Source organism: Sciurus carolinensis, chromosome 9 (genome assembly GCF_902686445.1).
Source record: "Sciurus carolinensis chromosome 9, mSciCar1.2, whole genome shotgun sequence".
In the NCBI taxonomy this organism is placed as follows: Eukaryota; Metazoa; Chordata; class Mammalia; order Rodentia; family Sciuridae; genus Sciurus; species Sciurus carolinensis.
In genome coordinates this window covers 136,688,212-136,712,527 of record NC_062221.1, presented here as the reverse complement: position 1 = coordinate 136,712,527, position 24,316 = coordinate 136,688,212, and the positions used below count along the sequence as shown (strand labels likewise).

Here is a 24,316-nt window from a genome sequence, read left to right as displayed (position 1 = left end):
TTCAATTCATCTGAAAGTCATACAAGAAAAAAATAATCTTTAGAAGAAAATGCCAAATGCCTGAAATTTTATTTAACGGAAAAAGATGAGCTTACATGAACGTAATCTATGTGTTCTTAACTCAGGGAGGAGCGTGACCCGTTTCCCTACATAAGACGTACCCTTAAATTATTTTCAAGAGTTTCCTCGTGTCTCCCCAGGGCCCGCAAGCATCCGACCCATGAAAAATATCACAGCGATCGCCGGGCGGGACACCTACATCCACTGTCGCGTGATCGGCTACCCGTACTACTCCATCAAGTGGTACAAGAACTCGAACCTGCTTCCTTTTAACCACCGCCAGGTGGCCTTCGAGAACAACGGGACGCTGAAGCTCTCGGACGTGCAGAAGGAGGTGGACGAGGGCGAGTACACCTGCAACGTGCTGGTCCAGCCGCAGCTCTCCACCAGCCAGAGCGTGCACGTGACCGTGAAAGGTAACCCCGCCCTCCCCGCGCCCACTCACCGCTTGGACCTGCCCAGGCCGGCCCTCGGGAGGGGCCCTGGCGCCGTCCCCTGGGCAGGGGACTCTGAGGAATGCGGGACGGTGGGCGCCTTGGATGTCCTCTTGGCTCCCGAGTCCTCGGGTTCCTGTCCTCTCCGCGAGGACTCCCTGAGGACATGCGCGGTTAACATCATCTCAGAACACCATGGTTGCCTTGGTTACCTGGCTGGCTGTCAGATGGTTGTAAGACATGTGTCTGTCTTTTCTAAAGACTCAGAAAGTGAGTTGTTTTAGAGTCTAACTGGAAGGGATATTTTGTAGGAAAGGAGAACTTTAAACCAAGCTCTCATGTTGAGTAGGCTGAGGAGTGCCACAGAAATTCCATGGCCGCAGGACCCTGGGTCTCCCTGACAGAAGCCTTGTGCACTGCAGGACTGGTCTGTGCGGATCCTGCTGCTCAGCCTAGTCTCCTTAGCAGTAAAGAAACGTGACAAGTCCCCCAAGGACACAACGTTGTACAGTGGTAGACCTTTGGGGGAGCCACTTCTTCCATCCCCAGCCAAATATAAAATGAAAATGTTCCAACTGTGTGAATAATCTGCATGATAACAGTTCTCAAACTGTTGTTTAACAGTTCTCCACATGGGTGCGAGCAGCCTCCAGCCCCACTGAGCTGCCTGCCTGAGCGGTCCAAGCAACAAAGTTTCCCTGGGGGAATGTTTTGCCCACATGTGATTCTTAACACGATAGGCTGCGCGTTTGAAAACAGATGCTCACTGTCTAATATCACAACCTCACATCCCTTAATCTCACCACAAAAGTGGCCAAATACTGGTCACCCCATCAAGCTCTTGGTGCCAATATGGGTTTCCTAAAATTGTTTCTCCTTTGAAGTTTCAGTTAGTTGTATTACTTTCTACCGACATGGTCGGTCGTGATCCTGGCAGTGAAAAATTCATCTTTCTCTCTTGAAGCGGTGTATCAAATGCTCCTCCAGGGCAGCAGAGTGCTCTGTGCTCCAACCCAGCTCATTACAAACCCATTAGAAATGACAGGAACTCCAAGGTCAAGGTCTAATAAAATGATCCCTTTCATTGTTTTTCCAAGTGTGAAACAATCCCCTCAAAACCAACTGAAGCAAGCTTGTGCCTAAACAAAGTTATTTGGTCTTGTAACCAACACATCTTTGATTTTAGGAAGCAATTTAGTCAAATAGTTTTGTGTTTAGAAGTTTCTTCTAAGCATCCATTATGCGTGCGAAAGTTGCCAGCTCCTTTGCAAGCACTTTCAAATAATCAAAGGCCAAAGCGCAGCATGTCACCGCGGCCTCTGCAAACGAAACTGACTTAAACTAAGGACAGACAAACAGAAGTTCCTCCGAGGACCTAGTGGCAGTCAGCACCAGGAGGACCGGAGGTTTTAGGATCACTGAGGTGATTCCTGCTAAGGCCGGGCAGTATCACTCACCATTGCTTTCATGCCAACAGTGTTAATGTCAACACAGTGAGAAAGGCAGACCGCAGCCTAGCGACCTAATGAAAATGGCTTTCTTCTTGCACACCTTAGGTCTCGGGGCCTCAGAGATCAGCCAGCTAATCCAGTGATGAAAATTAAGTTGATTTCTCATGCCTAACCATTCATTGTGGACAATGCATCAAATGAACTTTTCTGTGCCCGGCCTTTGTCTGCTTTTAAGATTAATTCTTTCCAGAAAAATCGCCAAAAGTATGATTATTAGATAAATGGGTCTAAATATTTTAATACTAACTTTTAGGAGACATAAATTCAACAAAGCTCATTTGAATCTTTAACATTTCTTCTTAAAATTTACCAGACCAGCGTAATTCGATTTATTAGTTTTGATCCATTTAACTTAAATTAGCTCATGCTTAAAAGAATTTATTTGGACTCTTTATGTGAATTTATTTGACTCTTTAAATTTCCTAGGTTGGCATGCATCGATTCACTTACCTTGACCTTATTGGGCGAAGTGCAAGAACTCAAAGCAACAGCTACTGTATCTATCATAAAAGACAAGACCTGAGGTTCAGGGCATGTTAACCACAGAACCAGAGGGTAAAGACAACGCTGGTCTGCAGAGCAGCCTGATCCAGACGCTGGGTTGCCAGCTGAGCCTTCTGTCTGTCTCTCTCCTGTGAGCTCCTCTGGTCTTTGACTTGATTCTCCGAGAGCAGCTTCTCCTCATGACAGGGAACTGGCCCTGTTATCTCTGGACTAGCTTGCCCATCAACAACCAGAAAAGAAAAGAGCTCTTCCCATCAGCGCCCTATAGGGCTGTCCTAGGCAGGGACTCTCCAGCAGTCTCCATGAGCCAGGAGTCCAAGTCTGGACCCATCCTGTGGCCCAAGCAATGGGAGCCCGGGGAGGCTGCCCCCCTGCAACCCACCTTAGGGGTGGGAAAGTTCATTCATTTTAGTTATTGAAATGGGCTCAATAAAGAGCAGTCATTGAACCGGTCAGTCCCTCAGAAAACAAAACATCTTATTAAGAATGTCCCCTAAGCTGAGCACGGTGGCACATGCCTGTAATCCCAGCAACTCAGGAGGCTGAGGCAGGAGGATCTCAAATTCAAGGACAGCCTCAGCAACTTAGTAAGACGAGACCCTGTCTCAAGTAAAAAATAGAAGGACTGTGGAAATCTCAGCGGTAGAGCATACCTGGATTCTGCCCTTTCCGTACAAAGATAAACAAACAAGCAAAAAAACCTCCCCCTAAAGAGACCCATCGCAGGTATAAAAAGCACTATATTAGGCAGCAGAGGGGCAGAGAGCAAGTGTGGCCATGAAATCACAGCCAGGAAGAGAGCTGGAGGCCTCCGGGGCGAGCAGTGTTGAAGCCAAACGGCCTCACACACGGCGGCCACAGGCGAGAGCCGGCGCCGTCCCTGCTGCCTCCCAGGAGAGCCCTGGCAGGCAGAGTAGGTTCTCCACGGAGCCCACAGAGCACAGCACGTCTGGAAGGACTTTCACAGTGGATTGCCTTGAATCTTGGAAGGTAGAAGGTGCACACAGTACTTATGTTCTGCTGGCACTTAATAAATACAAGTTATTTCAGTGCACCTGCTTGTACAGAGGGGAGGGAGCATACCTACTTGTTACTCTTGCTTCAGGCCATGTTTTATGTGTTAAGGGGCATTTCATAAACTGCAGTACAAGTGCTAGTTGTCCATTAATACTAAGGAGTATCCGCCTTTCTTTTATTTAATTTCATCTTTTCTGTGTAGACAGGCGACACTTCAGGTCTGGAATAGAAAATCGCAGCCTGGGAGGATAGGGTGGCCTACCTCTGTCTGCCTAGAACACACCCCTTGCCAAGTAGTAGTTTTAGGTCCTGTGTGGCTGCCAGGGTGTTCCTGTGCTCCTGGCCATGTGCCTGTGTGACCACACAAGGACGCATGTGGTCATTTGGCTCCAGACACCATGCATTCCTTGTTTAAGATAACGTTGAACTTTCAACATGTAGTGAATCATACACCATTAACAGTGTTAGCTTTCACTCAGATGTGAGGAGGTCTAGACCAAATTGACTTCTGCACATTTAAATTTTCACTTTAAAGTGTTTTGAAATGAAATACATAAATTAAGCAGTATGCTCGTGGCCAAGGTCATGGTCTATCAAGACTTTTTAAGAATCGTGATCTTTACTGTTTTCAATCATGGGCTATTCTCAGGAGGGAGCTAGCTAGGCACGGCCAACTCATGAGCATCTTGGCGCTCCCTGTGGTTTGAGAGTGGGAGCCTGTCTTGCTGTCCTCTTTGGAGACGTGCATTGCATTACCTTTCCTCTTGGTGCTCAGTGGATAGTTTATTGAGAAAATCGACACCTCAAGTGTCGGAAGAGAAAGTGGGCCCACTGGTTCCAATCATGACGCTGCAAACCAAAAGTTTCCTTGGTGACACTGAATGTGTGCGTGTGTGTGTGGGCACGCGCACGCACCTGCATGGATGGTGTCTGGAAACAATACTATTTTTCAGTCTTGTCTTTCTTGATAATAGTCATGGCCCTTCTGCTTATTTTGTAGGACATGCTTGGGAATCAGAACCCCAAAGATCAATGTAAATAACATGCTAACTGTTGATAGTGGTTGAAGCTTCAATAATTCTGAAGTATATTTAACTATTAAGAAGTATGAACCAGGCACGGTGGTGCCTGCCTGTAATCCCAGTGGCTCAGGAAGCTCACAGCCAGCCTCCACAAAAGCGAGGCTCTAAGCAACTCAGTGAGACCTTGTCTCTAAATAAAACATAAAATAGGACTGGGGATGTGGGTCAGTGGTTCTGTGCCCCTGAGTTCAGTCCCCAGTACCCCCCAAAAAGAAAAAGAAGTGTGACTTTTCTGCCTTCAAACACATGGGCAGAAATGAATGTTGAAATCCCTTCTTTTACTTCATTTCAATTTAACAAGTGACTTTATAGTTAACACATCTCAAAGCATCTCCTTGACTAGTGTAGGTCCCACACTGAACTTCAGCAGTGCCTAGCTGAGTGTTCTAATTGCTAGAGACCAACACTCCCAGGAAAGTGAATTGGCTGCTAGGTAGAACTACCACCTTCTGTTTACGTTTATATAAACTTCTTGGTTTGCGCACACGTCACCCTAGTGAATGCTCACAGTGACTCTACAGTGCCGATGACACAGAATCAGAGCAACAGGGAAAGGGGAGCCAAGATGTGCTCTGTGAGGCAGTCGAGGCACCAATGCAGAACTTTGATTCCAACGCCAGCCCAGCGTGAGTCTTGGAAAAGCCATTCACCTAGCAGGGAGAAGTCAGGATTGGACTGAGGAGAAAGCAGCGCAAAGGCCTCAGAAGGAGAGCTATTTTAAAAGTCAAAGAAAACTGTTTAAAGTAGGGGGAAGATATGGAGGGTCTAACTGAAGAGAAAGAGAGAGTTAGTCTGGAGAGATACAAGAGGAGGGGGTGCATTTGGTGAGAGGCAGTCGGAAGCAGAAGCCGGCCCCGAAGACCTGGCTTGGGTGATGCAGAGGCCGAGATGGGTCCTGAGATGTGGGTTCTGGAAGCAGTGGTCGGTGTCTGTGGTTCACAGTTCTGGTTTCTGAATGTGGGAATTTCGAACCATGAATTTGGGGAAATTGTCTAAAATTAATTGAGACAGGTGGTTGAAACAATAAGTAGCCTAAGAAGTACCCAACTTTTGGAAGCTTACTGTATGGGTTTTTAAATCAGTGTCTCTAGTAGATGAGATGAGATGATGGAAAAGCAAAGAACAATCACAAACGTTCACTTTTGCACGTTTCCATCCCATTTCTGTGCTTGTTTTGTGGTTGTCAAGTAAACTTGTGCTAAAGAAGAACAGGATTGGCTTCCATATCAGCATTCATTGGCAGAGGACAGGGTGACAGGTGGGCATCTCCTACCCCCTCCTTGGAATACATGCATGGGCTTCAACAAACTTACTGTAAACATGCCGATACTCTGGTTAGTGTATTCGTGCGTAACACTTCCCTCTTTATTCGAAGACAGCCTTTTATTGTGCGCCCTTCAGCATGAAGAGAGAATTAAGTGTCATTGCTAGGATCCCCCACTCTTCTGTCCAGGGCCCTTTGTCTTCTGCAGCTGACCAGAGATGCTGTTCTGCACTGCGAGGCAGGAAGCACCCCACTTGGGCAGAGTGTCCAGGCTGCACCTCAGGGGTGGGCGGTGCAGCAGGAAGGGAGGGCTCCGTGCAGACGCACTGACAGTGGGCCCACCTCTGCTCCAGGTGAGCAGCTGGGATGCTGCCTTCCAGGGGCAGCATTCTTCAGGGGCTCCTGACAACCCATGTCACCTGGTCCAGGTGACACGAACAGCTGGCAGGGTTCCCACGGCTGCGTTCTGATGCTTGCTCATTTTCCGTCACATCCGGAGCACCGTCAGCTCCCACTGGGTCCAGTCCCAGATCTGCTGGGGATGAAGCCTCTCCCTCTCAGCTGCCGCCCCTTCTTCCCATCTCCTGCTCTCCCTAGAGACTGGAGCAGCTTACAATGGTGTGCCTAGAAAGTACACTTTCTCTGTGTTATTTCTCCGTTTAGGTCCCTCGTTGAGGCTGAGCAGTGTTTCATGCAGAGTTCTGTGTTCTGAGGTCGTTCGTGTGTGGCCGTGAATAAGTCTTTTGCAGGTTTTCCTTTGCGGGGAGGTACCAGGGACACTCGACCGCTGAGTCACATCCCCAGCCCTGTGTTGGATTTTATTCAGAGACAGTTTCACTGAGTTGCTTAGCACCTTGGTTTTGTTGAGTCTGGCTTTGAACTCGCCATCCTCCTGCCTCAGCCTCCCAAGCTGCTGGGATTACAGGCATGTGCCACTGCCTGGCTCATTTGTGCAGTTTTTATATTGATTTTTCAAAATCTCTTAGGGAATGCAGCCATATAATAGACAATACAAGAGGAAAAGTTAGGTCTGAGGGCAACATCATGGCAATACGTTACATGAATATCTGTTTATGGTAGTTCATTATTCAAATGGGCATTTAAATTCTTTGTCAGTTTAATATCCTAATGTGGTGAAAGGCAGCTGGGAAGAGGGAACTTTCACTCTTCCTTCTTTCTGAACTATGCGTGAATGGACTCCTCCGATGTGGTCAGAGGCCTGCATTTGCTCCTACCTGGGAGCTGGCCACCGAGGTCAGAGGAGGTGCCCTGTGCTTTGGGTGAGGGTGTGGAATCAAGCTTGGAACACAGTTCACACCCTTCCCTTCAGATGGGTTTGTCCTGGAGGTAGACCCACTTATCATTCTTCTTCTATTCTAGAAAATTCTTTAAGGGAGCCCTTGATTAAATGTTTTATTAAAAAATCTCTCCAATTGGTTTCCCCTAGAAGGGGAAATCCTATGTGTAGGACTTGGTGTAATGTCAAAGAACATAATTCTTTTATTTACTTATAATTAAATTGTAGGAGAAATAAGATTTTTCAATATTTGTTGCACTTGCTCAACATGGAAAACTTAGAGAATTGTGTAGACACAAGAAAGGAAGAAAGCAAGCCAAGAAAATTACTAACACTTTCCCTGCTACCACATAATTCATCTTGTTGCAAATACATATAATATGTACACCCCAAATATACACATGCACACAGACAGACCAACGAAACCCTCTGGTGGTGCTGGTGATAATGTCCTGATAATGATATTCTAAATCAGATAAAACAACTCTCAATTATTCAAAATCGTGCAGGAGAATATTTTATATGGATTGTACAAAACACAATGCATAAGAGCAACAGAGTTTTGTAGTTCATACATGTGTATGGTGTAATAATATTTACATCTATTAGCTATGATGTAAGCATATATTCATGGATAAATAAAAATGCACATTATAAAATATATGGGTACGTATTATATCCACGTGTAGAGAGACAAGGAAGTAGAGCAGCCTGAGCTTGGGTCTGTGTAGGCGGATGATGGGTCTTAGACGCAGGGCTGTGGCTGAGCTTGGAGCTTGTGGAGACCCATCTCCCAGCTTGGCTCTGCGCCTGGACTGTGGCCCGTGGTTTGGGGTTCTGCAGCGCTGCTCCGTGCTCGGAGCCCACTGTGTTTCTAAATGGCCGTGCCCATCAGACAGGGCTTCCGCTGTTGGGTGCAGATCTGCCTTCCCCAGGGCCACCCCCGTTTCCCCTGCCTGGCGGCCCTCTGCTCCTTTGTCCCCCCCGGAAGCTGCCCCGTGTATGACAGGGAGCCTCTGTCGTGCTGGCCGGCCACTCTCACAGCCCTTGTTCAGAGCCGAGCAGCTGGTGTTCTTCGTGAAGACACAGAGGTGTGTGTGACTCTGGGCACCACTGGTGTCTCTACGGCACGTGGAGATGCCCTCCATCCCGAGGAGACCACATTCCTCCCAGGAGCCGTGACTCTGGTTTCATGAACCACACCTCGGACAGGGCTGTCCACTGGTGGGCTGGGATTTTTGTTTTGTTTTGTCAACTTTGGGTTTAAACCACACATTCCATCAGTCTACACAAAGGGTCTGGTTTTGCTTTATTTTTGTCTAGTTTTCTTCAAAAACTTTCAACTCTGGCCTCGCTCTTCCCGTATGTGGATTTTATTCATTTTAAATCCATGCTCCGTGTCTCCACTTAGATATACAGGTATGGATATGGATATATATATTTAAAAACACAGAAAGGAAACACTCAGCTCCCGGCCCCCGCCCCGGCTCTTTGGCTGGTTGACTCTTGGCATGGAAAGCCGTGATGTGGCCTGCAGGAGACTCAGAGCAGTCCAGGACCAGAAGTTGAATGGACAGGTCACCAATCTAACCCAGTTGCCTGGTGATTGCGTGACCGTTCTCCAAAGTCCCCGTGCCAGTGTACCCACCCACCAGCCACACAGGACAGGTCCTGGTTCCCGCATGCTCGCCCGTCGGTGACCACTGGGATCTGCCCTTCCAACATGGCAGACCTAACTGGCATGAAGGAGTACTCCACCTTTCCTGTTCTTCTTCCGCTGCGGTGGTTGAGTGGCACGTGTCCAGGGTTCCCAGTCTCTGCGGCGTTTGAGCAGCCGCCTGTGCCTCCCCTGTACCCCTCTGCCTCCCCTTGCCATGCCTTCCGCTTCACCGCCATTCTTTAATATAGATATGGACCTCTGGTCGTGGAGAAAGGTCGTGAGCATCTTTGTCTCTTAACTTTGTCCGTGGTCATCTTCGCTGGGGTCTTGACTGAAAAGCTTCTGCATGCAAGAAGGTGTGTTCCTGCCTCTCTTCCTGTGTTTTCTCTTTATGTTTCTGCTGTACATTGACGTCTTCAGTCCACATAATACTGGTGGGCATAGTGGAGGTGGGCATGGAATTTCTCTTTCTCCGTATGTTGAGCCATGTTTCCAAACACTACCTGTTAAATAGCACGTGCATTCCTCTCCTCACTGTATCCCAAGATACCATGATTGTTTTAGTTGGTTTTGCATCGTTGTGACCAATATGCCCAACCAAAAAAAAAAAAAAAACCTTGGAGGATAAAAGTTTACTTTGGCTCACAGTTCCAGGTTCAGCCCTTGTTGACCAACTCCATTGCCCTGGGCCCAAGGCGAGGCAGGACATCGTGGCAGGAGAGCACAGCAGAGAGAAGTAATAGTGGCTAGAATGTGGAGGGATCTCTCTCCAGGGACAAAACGAAAACCCCAAAAGCACACCACCCAGTGACCCCCTTTATCCAGCCATACCCTACCTGCCCATAGTCACCGTTCAGTGTACAAGAGTACTTTCCCATTACTAATCATGAAGTTGGTTAATCCAATGACTCATAATCCAGGCATATCACCTCGGGACATTATTTCACACAGGAGCTTTCAGGGACATCACAGAACCAAATCATAGCAATGATAGTGCTTTCAGAAATAATTTTAGTTCTATGAAATCTATTAACATTTTCTCTAAGGATGTCTCATTTAGTTTTAAAAATAATACCTGTTGTTCCTTATATATGTTGGGCATAAACTTGTTTATGTGCAATGGATTAAATCTAATCATTATATTTTATCTCTTGATTTGCTTATATTTTGTTTTTTTATTCATTTTTTAAAGGGGGCATATGATTTTTGATTAGTTAGGTTCTGCTATATTCTCTGATTTTTTTGTCTTGAATTATCTATTCTGTGATTGAAGGACAATTCTTCTTGCCTTTTCTATCTCAGACTGCCTGGTAGATCTTTTTCCATTTCTTCATCTCCAGTTTCTCTATAATCTTTAGTGTATAACATTGTTTGAACCCAATTTTTTAATCCATTTTTTGTGTGTATACTTTTGATTCATGTTTGCACAAATTTATTAATCTTATATCAATAATTTTTTAAACAAAATTATTTGTTTACCTATCTTCCATTTCTCCCAAATTTCCTGTTGGCTCTTTAGCTTGTACTAGACTCACTCAAGTCTGATAATGCAGCTTACAGTAAGTTCTGCTCACAGCAGATTGTCATAAATATATGCAATTTTGTCTCCGTGCATTTCCATTTCATTGTACAAATTACAGTTTAAAAGTTGGTTAATTTATTCGAAAAAGATCTAGTAGCTTGTTACATGTGTTGATCTAAGCCTGGGAAAGAAATACCCACATTTTGCCAATCTGAAAGTTTCAGGTTTGTCTATAGATGATAATATCAGGGAGATTTCACCCTGAACCTTACAATGGTAAACTCAGAATATGTCAGTGCTGAAAGTCATTTGTATGCGTTTCACATGGAAACTGAAACGCGGAGAATATGGAGCCTTGTTCAGGGGCACAGCTGACCTGCCAGAGTAGAGAGCAGGTCCCTGTCCATGGCTTTGCACAGCTTTATGCTAATGAAGTACTGTGTGGGCGGGGTCCTTGGAACAAATCCCTTCTTGATCTGTCCTCAGGCGTTTGATATTGATCCTTCAGTGTATCTCTAAAGCAATGCCCTCATATCTGTCAGAATAATTCAATTAACTTAGAGCTTTGTTGAAATTCATAACTGCCTCATCTTCACTCTGACATATTTCAGCAGTTTATTCAAAAGCACAGCAACATGAAGCCAGTTAGGATCCATTACCAAGCTTCTGGAGAGGGTTAGCCTTTTCTGAGCCAAGGTCATGTTAAATGCTTCTCAAGTAAATCATCTGCTCTCTTTCTAAACAACCGTGCTGCGGGTGGGTCTCGCTCATCCCTGCCATCTGGCCCAGCTACTGTCACCTCCGATTGGGGTCCCCTGCCTGGCTCGCATCTGGAGTCCCCGTAACAGAACTGCAGCACCACGGCTGTCTACAGGTCCTCTTCTCCCTGGATGAGGAATCATGGGCTGCTCCATTTTCTTGATGCCACAGGGATTCAAAGGACCTTCTTTCAGTAGCAGAGATGCAGGGGAACTCTGGTGGATCACAAAGACAGCTGTGGCTTTACAAATCCTCTGAGCAAACACGGCGTCTGTGGGCCCCACAGGATGCCAGGAGAGTGCTTGTGTCCGCCATCCCCGGTGATCTGGCTGTTTAACTGGGTAACTTCTCAAGAATCCTGAGGTTGTTTGTCATTTTAAACTGGTAAAGAAATGCTGCTTATTCACCATACTCTGATTATGGCTTGGAAAACCTCCTATAAAAATACGAGAGCACCTCAAGAACCGTGGTCCCCGCCCCCATGCCTAGCATCGGGCCTCTGGCTGGCCTCAGGCGGTCACCGCTGTAGTTGTGCATCCACGAGATGAGATGATAGGAGTGAAGAGGTGGGGGGCTGGGGACAGGGAGGGGAACAGATCCCTGCTCACATCCCTGAGTCGGGGGCTGAAGTGGAGGCTGCTCCCAGGGCGGAGGTCTGAGTCTGCAGATGGGCCTGGGAGCCGGCGGAGTGGCACCTGGCTTGCTCCTGCTGGAGGCGGAGTGAGGAAGCAGAGGTGTCTGCTCACACAGCACCAGGAAATGCAGCGACGGGGGGTCCACGGGGTGGCAGTGCAGAGAGAAAATAAAATAGAAAGGAAGGTCGTTAGGACGTAATTGAAAAAGGTGTCATAAAAGGTGATGGTGGTACCTGGCACAGGCATGTCAGGAAGTGGGGCGGAGGAAAGAGCAGCCCGCCACAACAGCTGCAGAGGAGGAGGAAGGGCCAGGAGCAGCCTTGTCCTGTTCTCAGCTCCAGGAAGAGGGAAAGGACAATGGAGCTTAGATGAAGGGAAAGCATGACATATTTGGTTTGGGATTCGAGAAGCTTCTGAGCATCAAGATGAAGAGGTTAGCTGATGACTGAACTGGCCAGCTTGAAGCTTGAGGAGGGATTTGACTGAGAACTTAGATTCTGGAATCAATGACATGCAGCTGACAGCTGGAGTCAAGGAGGTGGCTGAGACGATCATGTGAACAGGAGGAGGAAGCAAGGCCAGGCTGGGGCACCAGGGAGTGAGGGACCACTCCGAGTCTGCTCAGTGAAGGCACCCCGTCCCTGTGGCCTGCTGGACTACTGCCGGGAGTTCCGTCTCTTCCTTAGTTTCTATGTGAGTCTTCAGGTAGGTGAGGAATCCCTCCTCAAGATCCGCTGGCCTCAGAGATGAATGCTCAGGGACTCTAGGAGGCACTTGTCTATGCCCCAAGCAATCAGAGGTGGTGACGAAACCTGTTACTCTTGAGAAAATACATTCCTGTTCTATTGAACTTAGAAGTGATGTCCAGTTCTACTTACCACACACGTACTGTTTATTTTGGTTCTAGTAATTGGAAAATCCAACACTGCACTGGCCCTATTGGAATCTTTATTGAATCAAACAAGGATGACAATTCTATGCAGGAAAAACCATCTGCATAAAGAAATGACACCAGAAAATAGTCAAACTCATTATTAATAGTGTCAATGTAATATGTGAGAAGATCTATCATAGCAATGTCAGTAGTAGAGATAGTGTTCTAGGGACAGAAGGACAGCGTGCTGAGACTGCAGGGTAAGCAGCACTCATTCTCAGTGACAGTCCTGAAATTTGGTCTCTCTGATTGTGTTAGGGTCCTCTTATCAAAAGGATAAAAGATAAGGGCTGGCAAGGATGAAGGGAAAAGCGAACCCTGCACACAGTTAGGGGCAATGCAAATTGGCACAGCCATTATGGAGAACAGTGTGGAAGTCCCCCAGAAAATTAAAAACAGAAGTATCATCTGATCAGCAACCTGGCTGATATGTATGCAAAGGAAATGAAATCCAAATGTCAAAGTGGCATCTGCATACCCAGGTTCATTACAGCATGGTTCACAACAGCCAAGACTTGGAAACAACCGAGGGTCCATCACCAGATGAGTGGATAAAGAAAATGTCACACACACACACACACACTCACACACACGCGTGCGCGCACACACACACACAGGACCCCAGACTCTGGACCATAGTTCAAGTCCTGGTAGTTCAGTAACAAAGGAATTTCTAAAACCAGGGAAAATACAGGGAATGGTCCAACTACTTCTTCTCGTCCCTGGGAGAAATTTTTTTTTATAGCTTAGAAAGTGGCCAGCGCCAAATGATCTCTACAAACTTTGGTTTACCATTTTCACTTATAATTCTTGCCTTAAAAGAGGCTTACTTCTCATTTCAGCAAGTCTTGAAAAATTCAGAAACTGTGACTCTCTCTAAATACACCCTTCTCAATTCAGCCACAGAAATTCAAGTTTTATTTCCAATACAGGCCTAGAGAAAAATAGATACTTGTAACATTTTATTTTGTTTGGCAGGATTTGGGGTGTGGCAAGTATGCCCAAGACACCATTCTTTCAGGAAGTCTTAGATCTGAAAGTCATGCCCACCGCGCTGCAGGGACCACGTGCCTGCTCCCTGCCCCCTGCCCTTCGCAGTCTCTCTTGCCTCGCCCTCTCTCGTCAGTGTTCATGGTCATTTCATCAGCGCAGACGGAACGCCAAGGGGGCGTGGAGCAGAAGGCCAGCCGAGGTGCAGGCTGCTGCAGACACGCTTCAGCCTCTGGCTTCCCTGAGCTCCTGGGGCTCCAGCCCTGTGCTTACTTCTTCCTCACCTCCCCGTGACTCTCGGCGAATGGCTTCCTCCCAGAGCAGGGCCAAATTCATTATGAGCCGAAGCAGCTCTGGCCACATGGATCCAAAGTCAGCGGCCTTGGGGGAGCAAGCTCACCTGGCAACTCGTAGTCGGCGTGCGTGCCACAGCCACAGACGCCAGCCAGCCGGTGCTGCTGCTGGCCGCACCCTTGCCCGCTGGAGAGGGCTGTCGCAGGGGAAGCAGCCGTCGGAAGCCCTGGGCCTCTGGGCTGCTCAGACTTGGCTAGGAGCCCACCGTCGCCCCTGCCAGGTCACCACTGTGATGTCTGGAAACGTCAGCCTCGTTCTCCTGTGTCAGCCTCGTTCTCCTGTGTCAGCCTCGTTCTCCTGTCGGGGTCTTCCTCAGGACTCCAGGGTGGTCCTTGATTCGGTGTGAGCGCACGTTCACCCGAAGGCTTCTCACAAAGGCAATGCGGGGCGGGCGGTGTGCACTCACTCCTGTGGGGAGCAGGGAGGGCGGGCTGCATCCATCCGCGGTCCCCTGTTGCTCTACCTAAGGAAACGGCCGTGCCTGTCAATCACTGTCCCCACTGAAGTGTGAACATGACTCATTTCACAGTAGGGTTTTGAAAACAGACCCTCAGAATGAGTGAGGGGACAGTAGTTGTGTGGCAGTCCAGAAGGGAGTCCTGTCCCCTACCGGGCTGGATGCCTACCAGTTGAAACCTCAAGCATCTGTAGAGGAGCCGAGTTGGACCATTCCCAGCCTCCCAGGCTGGCAGGCCGGGAGGTGACGCGTGCATGGGGTGCCCGCCACCTCGCCGTGTAAGCGCCACAGGTGGCCCTGGCACAGACAGTCCCCAGGGCTCTGCCGGGTCAGGTTCCATTGGGTGGGGCACCTAAAGAGGACGTGCCCTGGGACATCTGAGAAACCGGTCCTGGGTTTGCATCCCTGCAATATGCAGAATAGAAGTTTTGGAAAGTCACAGGCTTGGAAGATGCAGTACTTCAAGAAGCAGAGGAGGTGTTGAAAAAGGACGTCCTCTAAAGGAGTTGGAGAAGACCTGGAGGTAGGACGGAGGTGGGTGGGAAAGGGGCCGAGAAGACGGAAGGTCTGTTGCCTGTCCGCGAGGACTCTGGCGCTGGCCACTGTGCTTTGGACAGTCTGAGAGCAGGGGCACCCATCCCGAGAACTGTATGGACATTCGCAGGACAAAATCACCACTGGAAAGGAGAGGACAAAAGCTGGAACAGAGGAATTGTACGTGGCCAGGGAGACAGAGCCTCAGCACTTCTCCACATGCACGTGACACACCAGTGAGCCACCGGCCCTGGGGCCAAAAGGGAACGAGGAGACCTGACGCCTCCTGCCCACCGCCTGGAGCCCTGAGCGGCGTGTGCCGACGGCTGTCCGCCAACACCTCGGGCACTGCTCTCAATCATCATCACCCTACACACGAGGACACAGATCAGCGAGTTCAAGAGAAATGATGGATCTGGAGTCTATTATGCTAAGTGGAATCAAGACAGCGCTGCTCCCTGCTCAGGGCTGAGGACACCCAGCCCACGGTTTTCCAATGTGTCCGACAGCTCTTATCTGGGGACAAATTTTGAAATCTTTTATCACCCTCTGAAAAACAACATACAATTAGTAGTTGAGGAAAAAGACGCAGGTAAGGAGCAGCCTGATTCAACGCTCATGGGTAAGAAGGGTTTAGAATGAGTCCAAGCTGGCGTTGGGCGGTATCTGGTGGTTCTGGGCTGCTTCGGGGAAGGACCTCACCATTATGAAATACCCAAGCTGGAATGAGTGACACCGAGTGGGCACTTCCGTACTTCTTAGCGTTTAAAGGTCACGTCAACGGCACACGTCACACTCAGGATTCCTGCTCCTGTGCTATCACAGGCCTTCGCCGACAGCGGGGTTTGGGGAACTGCCTCCTTTAAGGGCCACAGTGAGTCACTTAAAACAACCAGGCTCTCTTGAGTGTGTGGCTCAGCTCCCCAAATCCTAGAGTTTCTCCCTCCAATTTATATCCCATGAATGTAAAATGTAAAATTTCGGACCCTTAACAACACTTTCAGCATTTTGTACAGTACTGGTGACTCAGTGGAAGCAAGAGAGACATCACCTGCTATGAAGAGAGATTAACTTTACCTTAGACAATGAGCGCCCTGACAGAATGCGGCGGGTGAAGTACCCACGGACCTGACCATGACCTTACTCTGGGAAAATGCGTCTCTTGTACTATTTCTCTAATCAAGCAACATTTTTAAAAATTGTTATTTCCTCTTTTTTATTTGATCTTTTTAGTTATACATTACAGTAGAGTATATTTTGACATATTTATACAAGCATAGCTAAGCTATGGAACCCATCTAGCTGCCCTTTAACAGATGAATGGGTAAAGAAAATGTGGTATATATACACAATGGAATATTGCTCAGCCATAAAAAAGAATGACTTTATGACTTTTGTCAGGAAATGGATGGATCTGGAGACTATTATGCTAAGTGAAATCATGTAATTTTTAATTTTAACTATTTTGATAGGTTCTCATTTTTTGTAAATGTTTTAAATTTTTAAATATATCTTTTTTTTCTTTTAACATATTAGCCATCACCTGCAATTCAATCTTAATTATGTCTTATGACTTTGCATTAATTACAGAAAGAAAAAGACCAGGCTGTCAGGCAGTGTGCTCTAGTATTCAACATTCCAATTGTTTCCAGCTGAACTGTGGTTTCCGTCTTGCGCTGACTTTCTGGTTTCTCACCAGCATAAGCTTGCCCTTGTTGGCTTCTGACTTTAAGCCTGATGTCTCTGCATCTGCTCTAGACCAAGAAATCACATAATGGAGAGTGTCCTAACGGTTGAAAACAGGCCATGGAAATAAAATAGGAACATTTGGTGAAGGAAGGGGAACTAGAGGGGCAGGTGAGAGAGGGTGGTGGGGATGGGACAAGTGATACTATATGAATGTATGAAAATGTCACAAAGAAACTCATTTTGTATAATTAATATGCACTAATAATATCATGAAAATCAATTCTGAAAAACTGAGGGGCTCCAAGTGAGGCCCACCCTCTGGGTGGCCAGCAGGATAGTGGGAGCATCCACTGGCTGGCCCTGGTTTCCCGTGCTCTGGGGACTCCACTTCCTGCTTCCAGCACTGCTTTAAGGCTGAATTTCTGAAATTTGCTTATGTAACTGGAATTACATTCCTTGGAATTTTTTAATATGTCAACGACATACAAATACTGTTTGGAGTTATGGAGAGCACAGGGGTTTGTTTGGGGTTTTGTTTTGGACAGTCCCTCTGCATCTGATCCTTCCTCTCTTGTAAGTGCGCTCCTCACTTGGCGATCGTCCATCCCTCGCTTGTGCCCTTGCTATGTAGGTCAAGACTGGCCGGCCTTGCTTTCTTGACGTGGGGAATGGACGTGGGTCCGTACGTAGTTCTTCCTCCTATTGCAACGGAGAGAGAAACCGAGGCTTCCCTGCCCGGGGGCCTTCCCACTCGGTTCCTCAGCTAAAGGCTGGTGCGGTGCCCCAGTGCTAGGAATCTGCCTCAGACGCAGGAGCGTCCGTGACGCCTGTGTCACCTCCCTGGGGGCCTGGCTGCCCTCCTTGTTCTGCAAACAGGGAAGGGGGGTCCCAGAAAAGGGTCGGACAGCTGCAATCAGTGGTTCAGATGGACTGAAGACCCCGTGTCTTACCTAAGGAAACCATCCTCAGTTCAGATCAGCAGTGCCAGGCCCACGGGAAGGGCCCCTGTGAGCACAGCCAGGCTCCTGCCTGCAAAAGCCAAAGAAGTGTGCTTTCTATGCACGGAAAGTGGAGACGTTAATATTAACAAGACTGCGGACACTGTGAGCGTGCATGCCACCCGGCAAGATTTAAAGAGTCAGAGTGCTGGACAGGCACTGCCTGCCAAAGGCCCGGCACGCACCCCAGCACGCATGCACACACACACACACACACACACACACACCCAGCCCAGCACACACACACACACACACACACACCCAGCCCAGCACACACACACACACACACACACACACACCCAGCCCAGCACACACACACACACACCAACACACACACCCAGCCCAGCACACACACACACACACACCAATACACACACCCAGCCCAGCACACACACACCCAGCCCAGCACACACACCCAGCCCAGCACACACACACACACACCAACACACACACCCAGCCCAGCACACACACACACCAACACACACACCCAGCCCAGCACACACACACACACCAACACACACACCCAGCCCAGCACACACACACACCAACACACACACCCAGCCCAGCACACACACACACACCAACACACACACCCAGCCCAGCACACACACACACACCAACACACACACCCAGCCCAGCACACACACACACACACACACACCAATACACACACCCAGCCCAGCACACACACACCCAGCCCAGCACACACACACCCAGCCCAGCACACACACCCAGCCCAGCACACACACACACACACCAACACACACACCCAGCCCAGCACACACACACACCAACACACACACCCAGCCCAGCACACACACACACACCAACACACACACCCAGCCCAGCACACACACACACACCAACACACACACCCAGCCCAGCACACACACACACACACACACCAATACACACACCCAGCCCAGCACACACACACACACACCAACACACACACCCAGCCCAGCACACACACACACACACACCAACACACACACCCAGCACACATACCAGCACACACACCCAGCCCAGCACATACACACACACAAACACATACACACGCCAGCACACACACACCCCAGCACACACACACACACACACCCAGCCCCGCACACACCAGGGCCTGATGAACAGTGCGTGGTTAGATTTCTCTGGACCCCTTGTGTCTCCCCTGAGTTGGTGACAGAGCGTCTGAGGTTGATTAATGGGCAAACCCTGCAGGCCTCTTGCTGTGTAATAGCCTTGCTCGGTGTAGCAACTGGCTGATGCTCGGTTTTCACATGCTTCAGAATCTTAGTCTGTTGCCTTAGTCATTTCCAAGCCCCTGCATAAATATGAACTATTTCTTTAAAAAATATGTGCAAAAACACAACAAAGATCAACAATGAAGGCACCAATCTCTGCCAAACAGACATGGTTTGAGCCCTCATAGAACAGCCAACTAGTTCTACGTGCAAGGACTAAATGACATCTTTGAATGTCACTTTCCTCATCTGCAAAATGAGGCTGTGAATGACCCCATAAAGCCAAGAGTAGCAGCACATGAGTAGCTTGCCCCTGGCCTCGCAGTGGGGCTTCAACTCGGCTCCCCTGGCACTCCCTCCAGTTTATGCCCCGTGACCCTCAGAGGTCACCTGAGAAGACTGTCCTGCAGCAGAAGGGAGAAGCAGGGATGTACTGGGGAAGTTAAGGCACACGGAGCTCTGTGTGTCTGTGGCTCTCCAGGAGGAAGGCTAGAACCTAATTGTCCTGAGGAACACTTGGCCACACCCAGACGACTCCCAGGGACCCATCCTTCATTTACAATGGCAGACAGCGTGCGTAAGATGAGGGGCGAGTGGTAAACACGCCAGATGCCCACAGATGTCCGGGGCCCATGGTGGCTGTCAGTGGGGCTTGGAAAACAGCCTCACATAGACCTGGCAGCTCTGTTTCCTCAGCGGGGCCGTAAGTCGGAGGGTCATCGTAGTGCTCCTAAGAGCAGGGCAGGAGAGAAGTCTCCCCTGCACCCGTCCATTTTAAAAGCTTGGAGAAAACACCCAAACCCCTCTTTCATAGTATTTCTACTGCAGTGCTAACTAATCACTTATAATTAGTTGGTTGTTATTGAATTAGGTAAATCACAGGTGTTGGGGTGCAAAGCAAGCTGTACTTTTCATTTGGAATGATCCAGAAATCCAAACAGAGCTTGGGTGGGGCTCCTCCTGAGTGGATCTGTTCACACCCGTGGGCAGCGGGATCATTTGATGCCAGGCACGGCCTTGGAGGAAAGAGAACGGGGGATGAGACGTGGCTCCCTCTGTCTTTCCCCTGTTACGTTTTTCTTTCTCCTTTTTCTTCCAGTTCCACCTTTTATCCAACCTTTTGAGTTTCCAAGATTCTCCATCGGGCAGCGGGTCTTCATCCCGTGTGTGGTGGTCTCAGGGGACCTACCCATCACCATCACCTGGCAGAAGGACGGCCGGCCCATCCCCGCCAGCCTGGGCGTGACCATCGACAACATCGACTTCACCAGCTCCTTGAGGATCTCCAACCTCTCGCTCATGCACAATGGGAACTACACCTGCATAGCCCGGAACGAGGCGGCGGCCGTGGAGCACCAGAGCCAGCTAATCGTCAGAGGTACGCAGGGGCCCGGGACAGGCTGGGGGACCAGGGTGCTCAGCAGGCGTGGCCTGGGATGTCTGCAGAGAACGGGAGGTCCCAGAGATGCCTGCTTCTCCTGTAGGAAACACAGCCTTAGACACCATCCACTTACAGGGGAGATATCCCGCCTTTGGATTTGGGCGGGGTGAGAGAAGAATGGAGGAGCTTTAGATTATGTAGAAGGAAATGAGAGGGAGGGGGTATAAAGGATGGAATAGACAGACATCATGACGCTGGGTACGTGTATGATTACACCACTGGTGTGAACCTACATCGTGCACAACCCTAGAAACGAAGAGATGTACCCATTTGTGTACGATGAATCAAAATGCACTCTGTAAAAATAAAAAAAAATAATAATTAAATAAAAAAAAAAAACAGGAATTGCCCGAACTTCCAAGTGAAGATTTTATTTTTTCCAAATCTGATGCTCCAAATAACTGGCAGCTGACAAATATGTCCTTGAAAATGTGGGCGTCATGGGATTTAATCCATGGAATAGGGCTCCCGTCTAACTCATTATTATTTTTGAAGCCAAATTCTATTAGTGCTTGCCTTATATTTATTTTATTCTTCTAACACTTTTTACTGTTTTAGATAAATAGCTATTAAAAGAAAACAGTTTTTCTGAAGAGCTATAAAACAGTAGCTACAAATATATCCGTTTAGTTTCAGAAATGAAGCTTTCTTTGCCCCTCTCTTCTGTTTACCAGTAAGTCTATCGTCATTTGGGGAAGCTGTTGCAACATTTTTAAAATTAAGCAGTATGTGGTTGTAGTTATGGAAAAAATTAAAACAGCCTCATGTGACTTGTAGAAAACGCTGCCGGTGGCCTTATACACCTCAGATGTAAGCGTGGGCCTCATTTCAAGTCTTTCCTCATCTGACCCCAGCGTCTGGTAAAGCATGCACTGCGTCTGTGAATCGAGCCGCTGGTTTCCCTGAGCTCTCCAGGCGCGGATATTCTCTGAGTCCGTGATTCTTCAGCAGAGTCCCTCCCTCCCCGTTGCAAGGGCAACTGTATGAAATCAGAGGTTTCCATCAGTGTCGACAACACATTTTAAAATTCCCGTTCTGACTTTGTTAGGAGAGCCATGTCTGTCATGTCAGGATCATCAAGAGTCCTAGGCAGGCTCTTCCCTGAGCGGTGCGTCCCCTGTCCTTCCTCGGTCCTTCCCTCCACACCGCTCCCTCCTGTCTGACCGGAAGGCAATGCCTTCCCACCTCCTCCCCACAGAGAGCACGGTGCACACCTGGAGGTCACGTGGAGAAGCCCGCTTCATATTTCCAAGAATTTCCCAGAGTGGAAGGCTAGAACCTGATCTTCCATTAGATATGAGTTGGAGATCCTCATGACCCTTTTTCTTTCTCCTTCCCACTTCTGCTTATGAGAACTGGGAGCTTGTTTTTTTTTTTTCTTTTTTTTTTTCTTTCTACTTTTTTTTAATATGAATAAAAATGGGATCCAGCCTGGTCTCTGGTCCCCATGCATTCTCTTAGGAGCAGAACCGACTGCTGACTGTTGTTTGTGAAGGGCCAAACATAACATCAGCCTGCCTGTCTTCAATATGATCTGCTCGGAAGGAAGCAGGTCAGGGAACAAAAATGACAGATCAAAATGCACGGGGGGTTCTTCGTCTTGCTTTCCCGTGGAGGAAAGGCCCCCCGACATTTGACCATGACAATGGGCAGGTGTCTGAAATTGAGCCTGGCGAATGGGACCATGCAGCAGATCCCAGGCTGGTTAACAGCTCCATGCGATTGCTCTGAGAAGAGCTTCTGTGGAGTGGACAGGAAAGAGCCTGTGAGGAAGCTCGCTTCACAACAGGTCGCTGTCACGAGGGAAGCCAGCAGGGACAAGCCGCTGGGGCGCTGTGGAGTCCCCTGGGAGAGGAAAGCAAACCCAGATGCAAGTTTTCTGGTCCCCACCCAGACCAATTAAATGACCATCTTTGGGAGTAGATTCCTCTCCCGGTTCTCTGGGAAATTATTCCCAGAGCTGCTGAGGTGTGGCAAGGTTTTAGGACAGGAAAGGAACATACAGGGACTTGGTGCTTACCCTCCCCTTTGCCTTTAGGGCAGATAGACCAGTTAGTGGTCCTCAGACTTCGCCACATGTTGGCATGGCATGGGGTGCTCTAACGAAGGCCTGATTTTCAAGTCGCAGCCCTTATTAATTAAAAAACCTTCTTTGGAAGTGGGGACCCAGTATCAGTAATTTGTAAAATCCCCAGCTGATTCTGTCCCAATTTGAATATGCGGTTATTTTGGATGTCCCTTTTCCCCTACACACACAGAGAGGCCATTGGCGACTCTAACCTGGTGTGGCATAGCCTGATTTATCTTTTTAATTATCACAGCAGCAGCTGTGTGAAAAATGGCCGGGGCCAGAGGCGAGAAGAGTTGAGAGGCTATTTGAGCAGCCCCGGCCTGATCAGCGCTCCTGGGAGGAAGGAAAGCGGTAATGAGAAGCGGCTGAGGTCAGGGGGCTGGGGACGCGACACGAGGAAGCCTGCTGCAGGGTGAATGTGGCAGTGAGACAGGGGTCCGCCAGGGGGGTGGACGCTCCCGGACCACAGCAGGGCAGCAGGGCAGCAGGGGGAGCGTGACGTGGGGAGAAGCAGGAGGGCCCAGGCCTAGCCAGCTCCAGGAGTCAGCTCCAGGTGAGGTCGAAGGAATCAGCAAGAAACAGAGGGCAAGGGAGAAATCCTGGGTCTGTGGGGCCCTGGAAGCCCACCGGGAAGCACATGGAGAAAGAAGGCCACTGAGGGGTATCGGATCCTGCAGAAAGCAGGAAATTGGTGAACGGAGAAAAGGCATTGGTTTGGGAAGAGGAAGGCAGCTTGGGACCTTGGAGAGCAGCACGCATGCAGGGAGCACCCGGGGACAGGAGCTCAAGGAAACTGAGGGGCGGACATGCAGGAATGCAGAACGCAAATGTCCACATTCTCAGGAATTTGCTTGGCAGAGGCATAAAAATGGAAATGAATGTGGGAGCAGGAAGCTGCCATGTTTAAGGCTGGACATTTAACAGCAACTTGGATGCTTAGAGGAGAAAGCCAGCAGAGGGGGTCGGTCGTGGGGCAGGGCCATGGGGAGGGTACTGCAGGATCCAAGGCCCTGGGCCAGTGGACTGGAACGGAGTCTGTGCACCAGGGGAGGATGCCCAACTAGTACAATGACCGCCTGTGGGCTCCACCAGGTGGGACCAGTGGAAATGATTGGAAACTGCAGAGGGAAAGCTGTGTTTCAATGGATGGGAAAAATAAATACAAAATTGTTCTCATGGAACGGGTAATAGATTTATTCTTCTATCCTGACAACTATAAAACTGGACAAATTATATGCAGAACCACATTCTGACAGTGCACAGGCTGTGATCCCTGGGGAGGGAGCCGGGCTCCTGGAGTTCACTTGGATGGTTTTCCAAAATGTGGCAGAGGGGTGCAGAGCCCAGGCAGTTAACAGAGGTCTTACTGGGCAGGGAAAGCATGTAGAATTTTAAAGTTCCTGAGAAGATTGGACGAAAGAAGGCAGAGTCCTGGAGATGAGGGAGCTGTAGAGAAAGTCGTCCGGAACTCCCCACAGGGCTCCTTTACAGTATTAACCACTGTATTTCACACGAACAGGATGAGCTCCATGAAATCTAGCAAAGGTGACCCAGTGTTTGGGAATGTTGGAGTTTTGATTCCAACTAGCCAGAACAGAGTGGAACTCAGTTGCAATCTCAGAAAGGCCACACGTCAAGAGAGGCCTAATTCACCCCTGGGATTAGGGCTACTCTAGGCCAGTCCTACAAAACCTGGAGAGGTGCTTGTCAGGATGGTACTTCTTTTTCAGAATATTGTCAGTAAGAACAATATTTAACAATAATTTTTTTAAAAAAGATCCAGACTGACAAAAGCATAGTATAGCCACAAATGACCTGAATGTAATAAAATGCTCTTGAATCTGTGAGGAAGAAGCAAGAAA

The 24,316-nt window shown here is 48.7% G+C and overlaps 1 protein-coding gene across 1 annotated transcript in view; it reads left to right on the top strand.

Annotated features, from left to right (window-relative positions):
• Dscam (DS cell adhesion molecule) overlaps window positions 1–24,316 on the top strand; it is a 665,830-nt gene that overhangs the window by 410,878 nt on the left and 230,636 nt on the right. Inside the window, exons 8-9 of the mRNA XM_047564141.1 lie at window positions 201–476; window positions 20,042–20,320. Coding sequence (XP_047420097.1) covers window positions 201–476; window positions 20,042–20,320 — 555 coding nt within the window. The remainder of the gene's footprint in view (window positions 1–200; window positions 477–20,041; window positions 20,321–24,316) is intronic.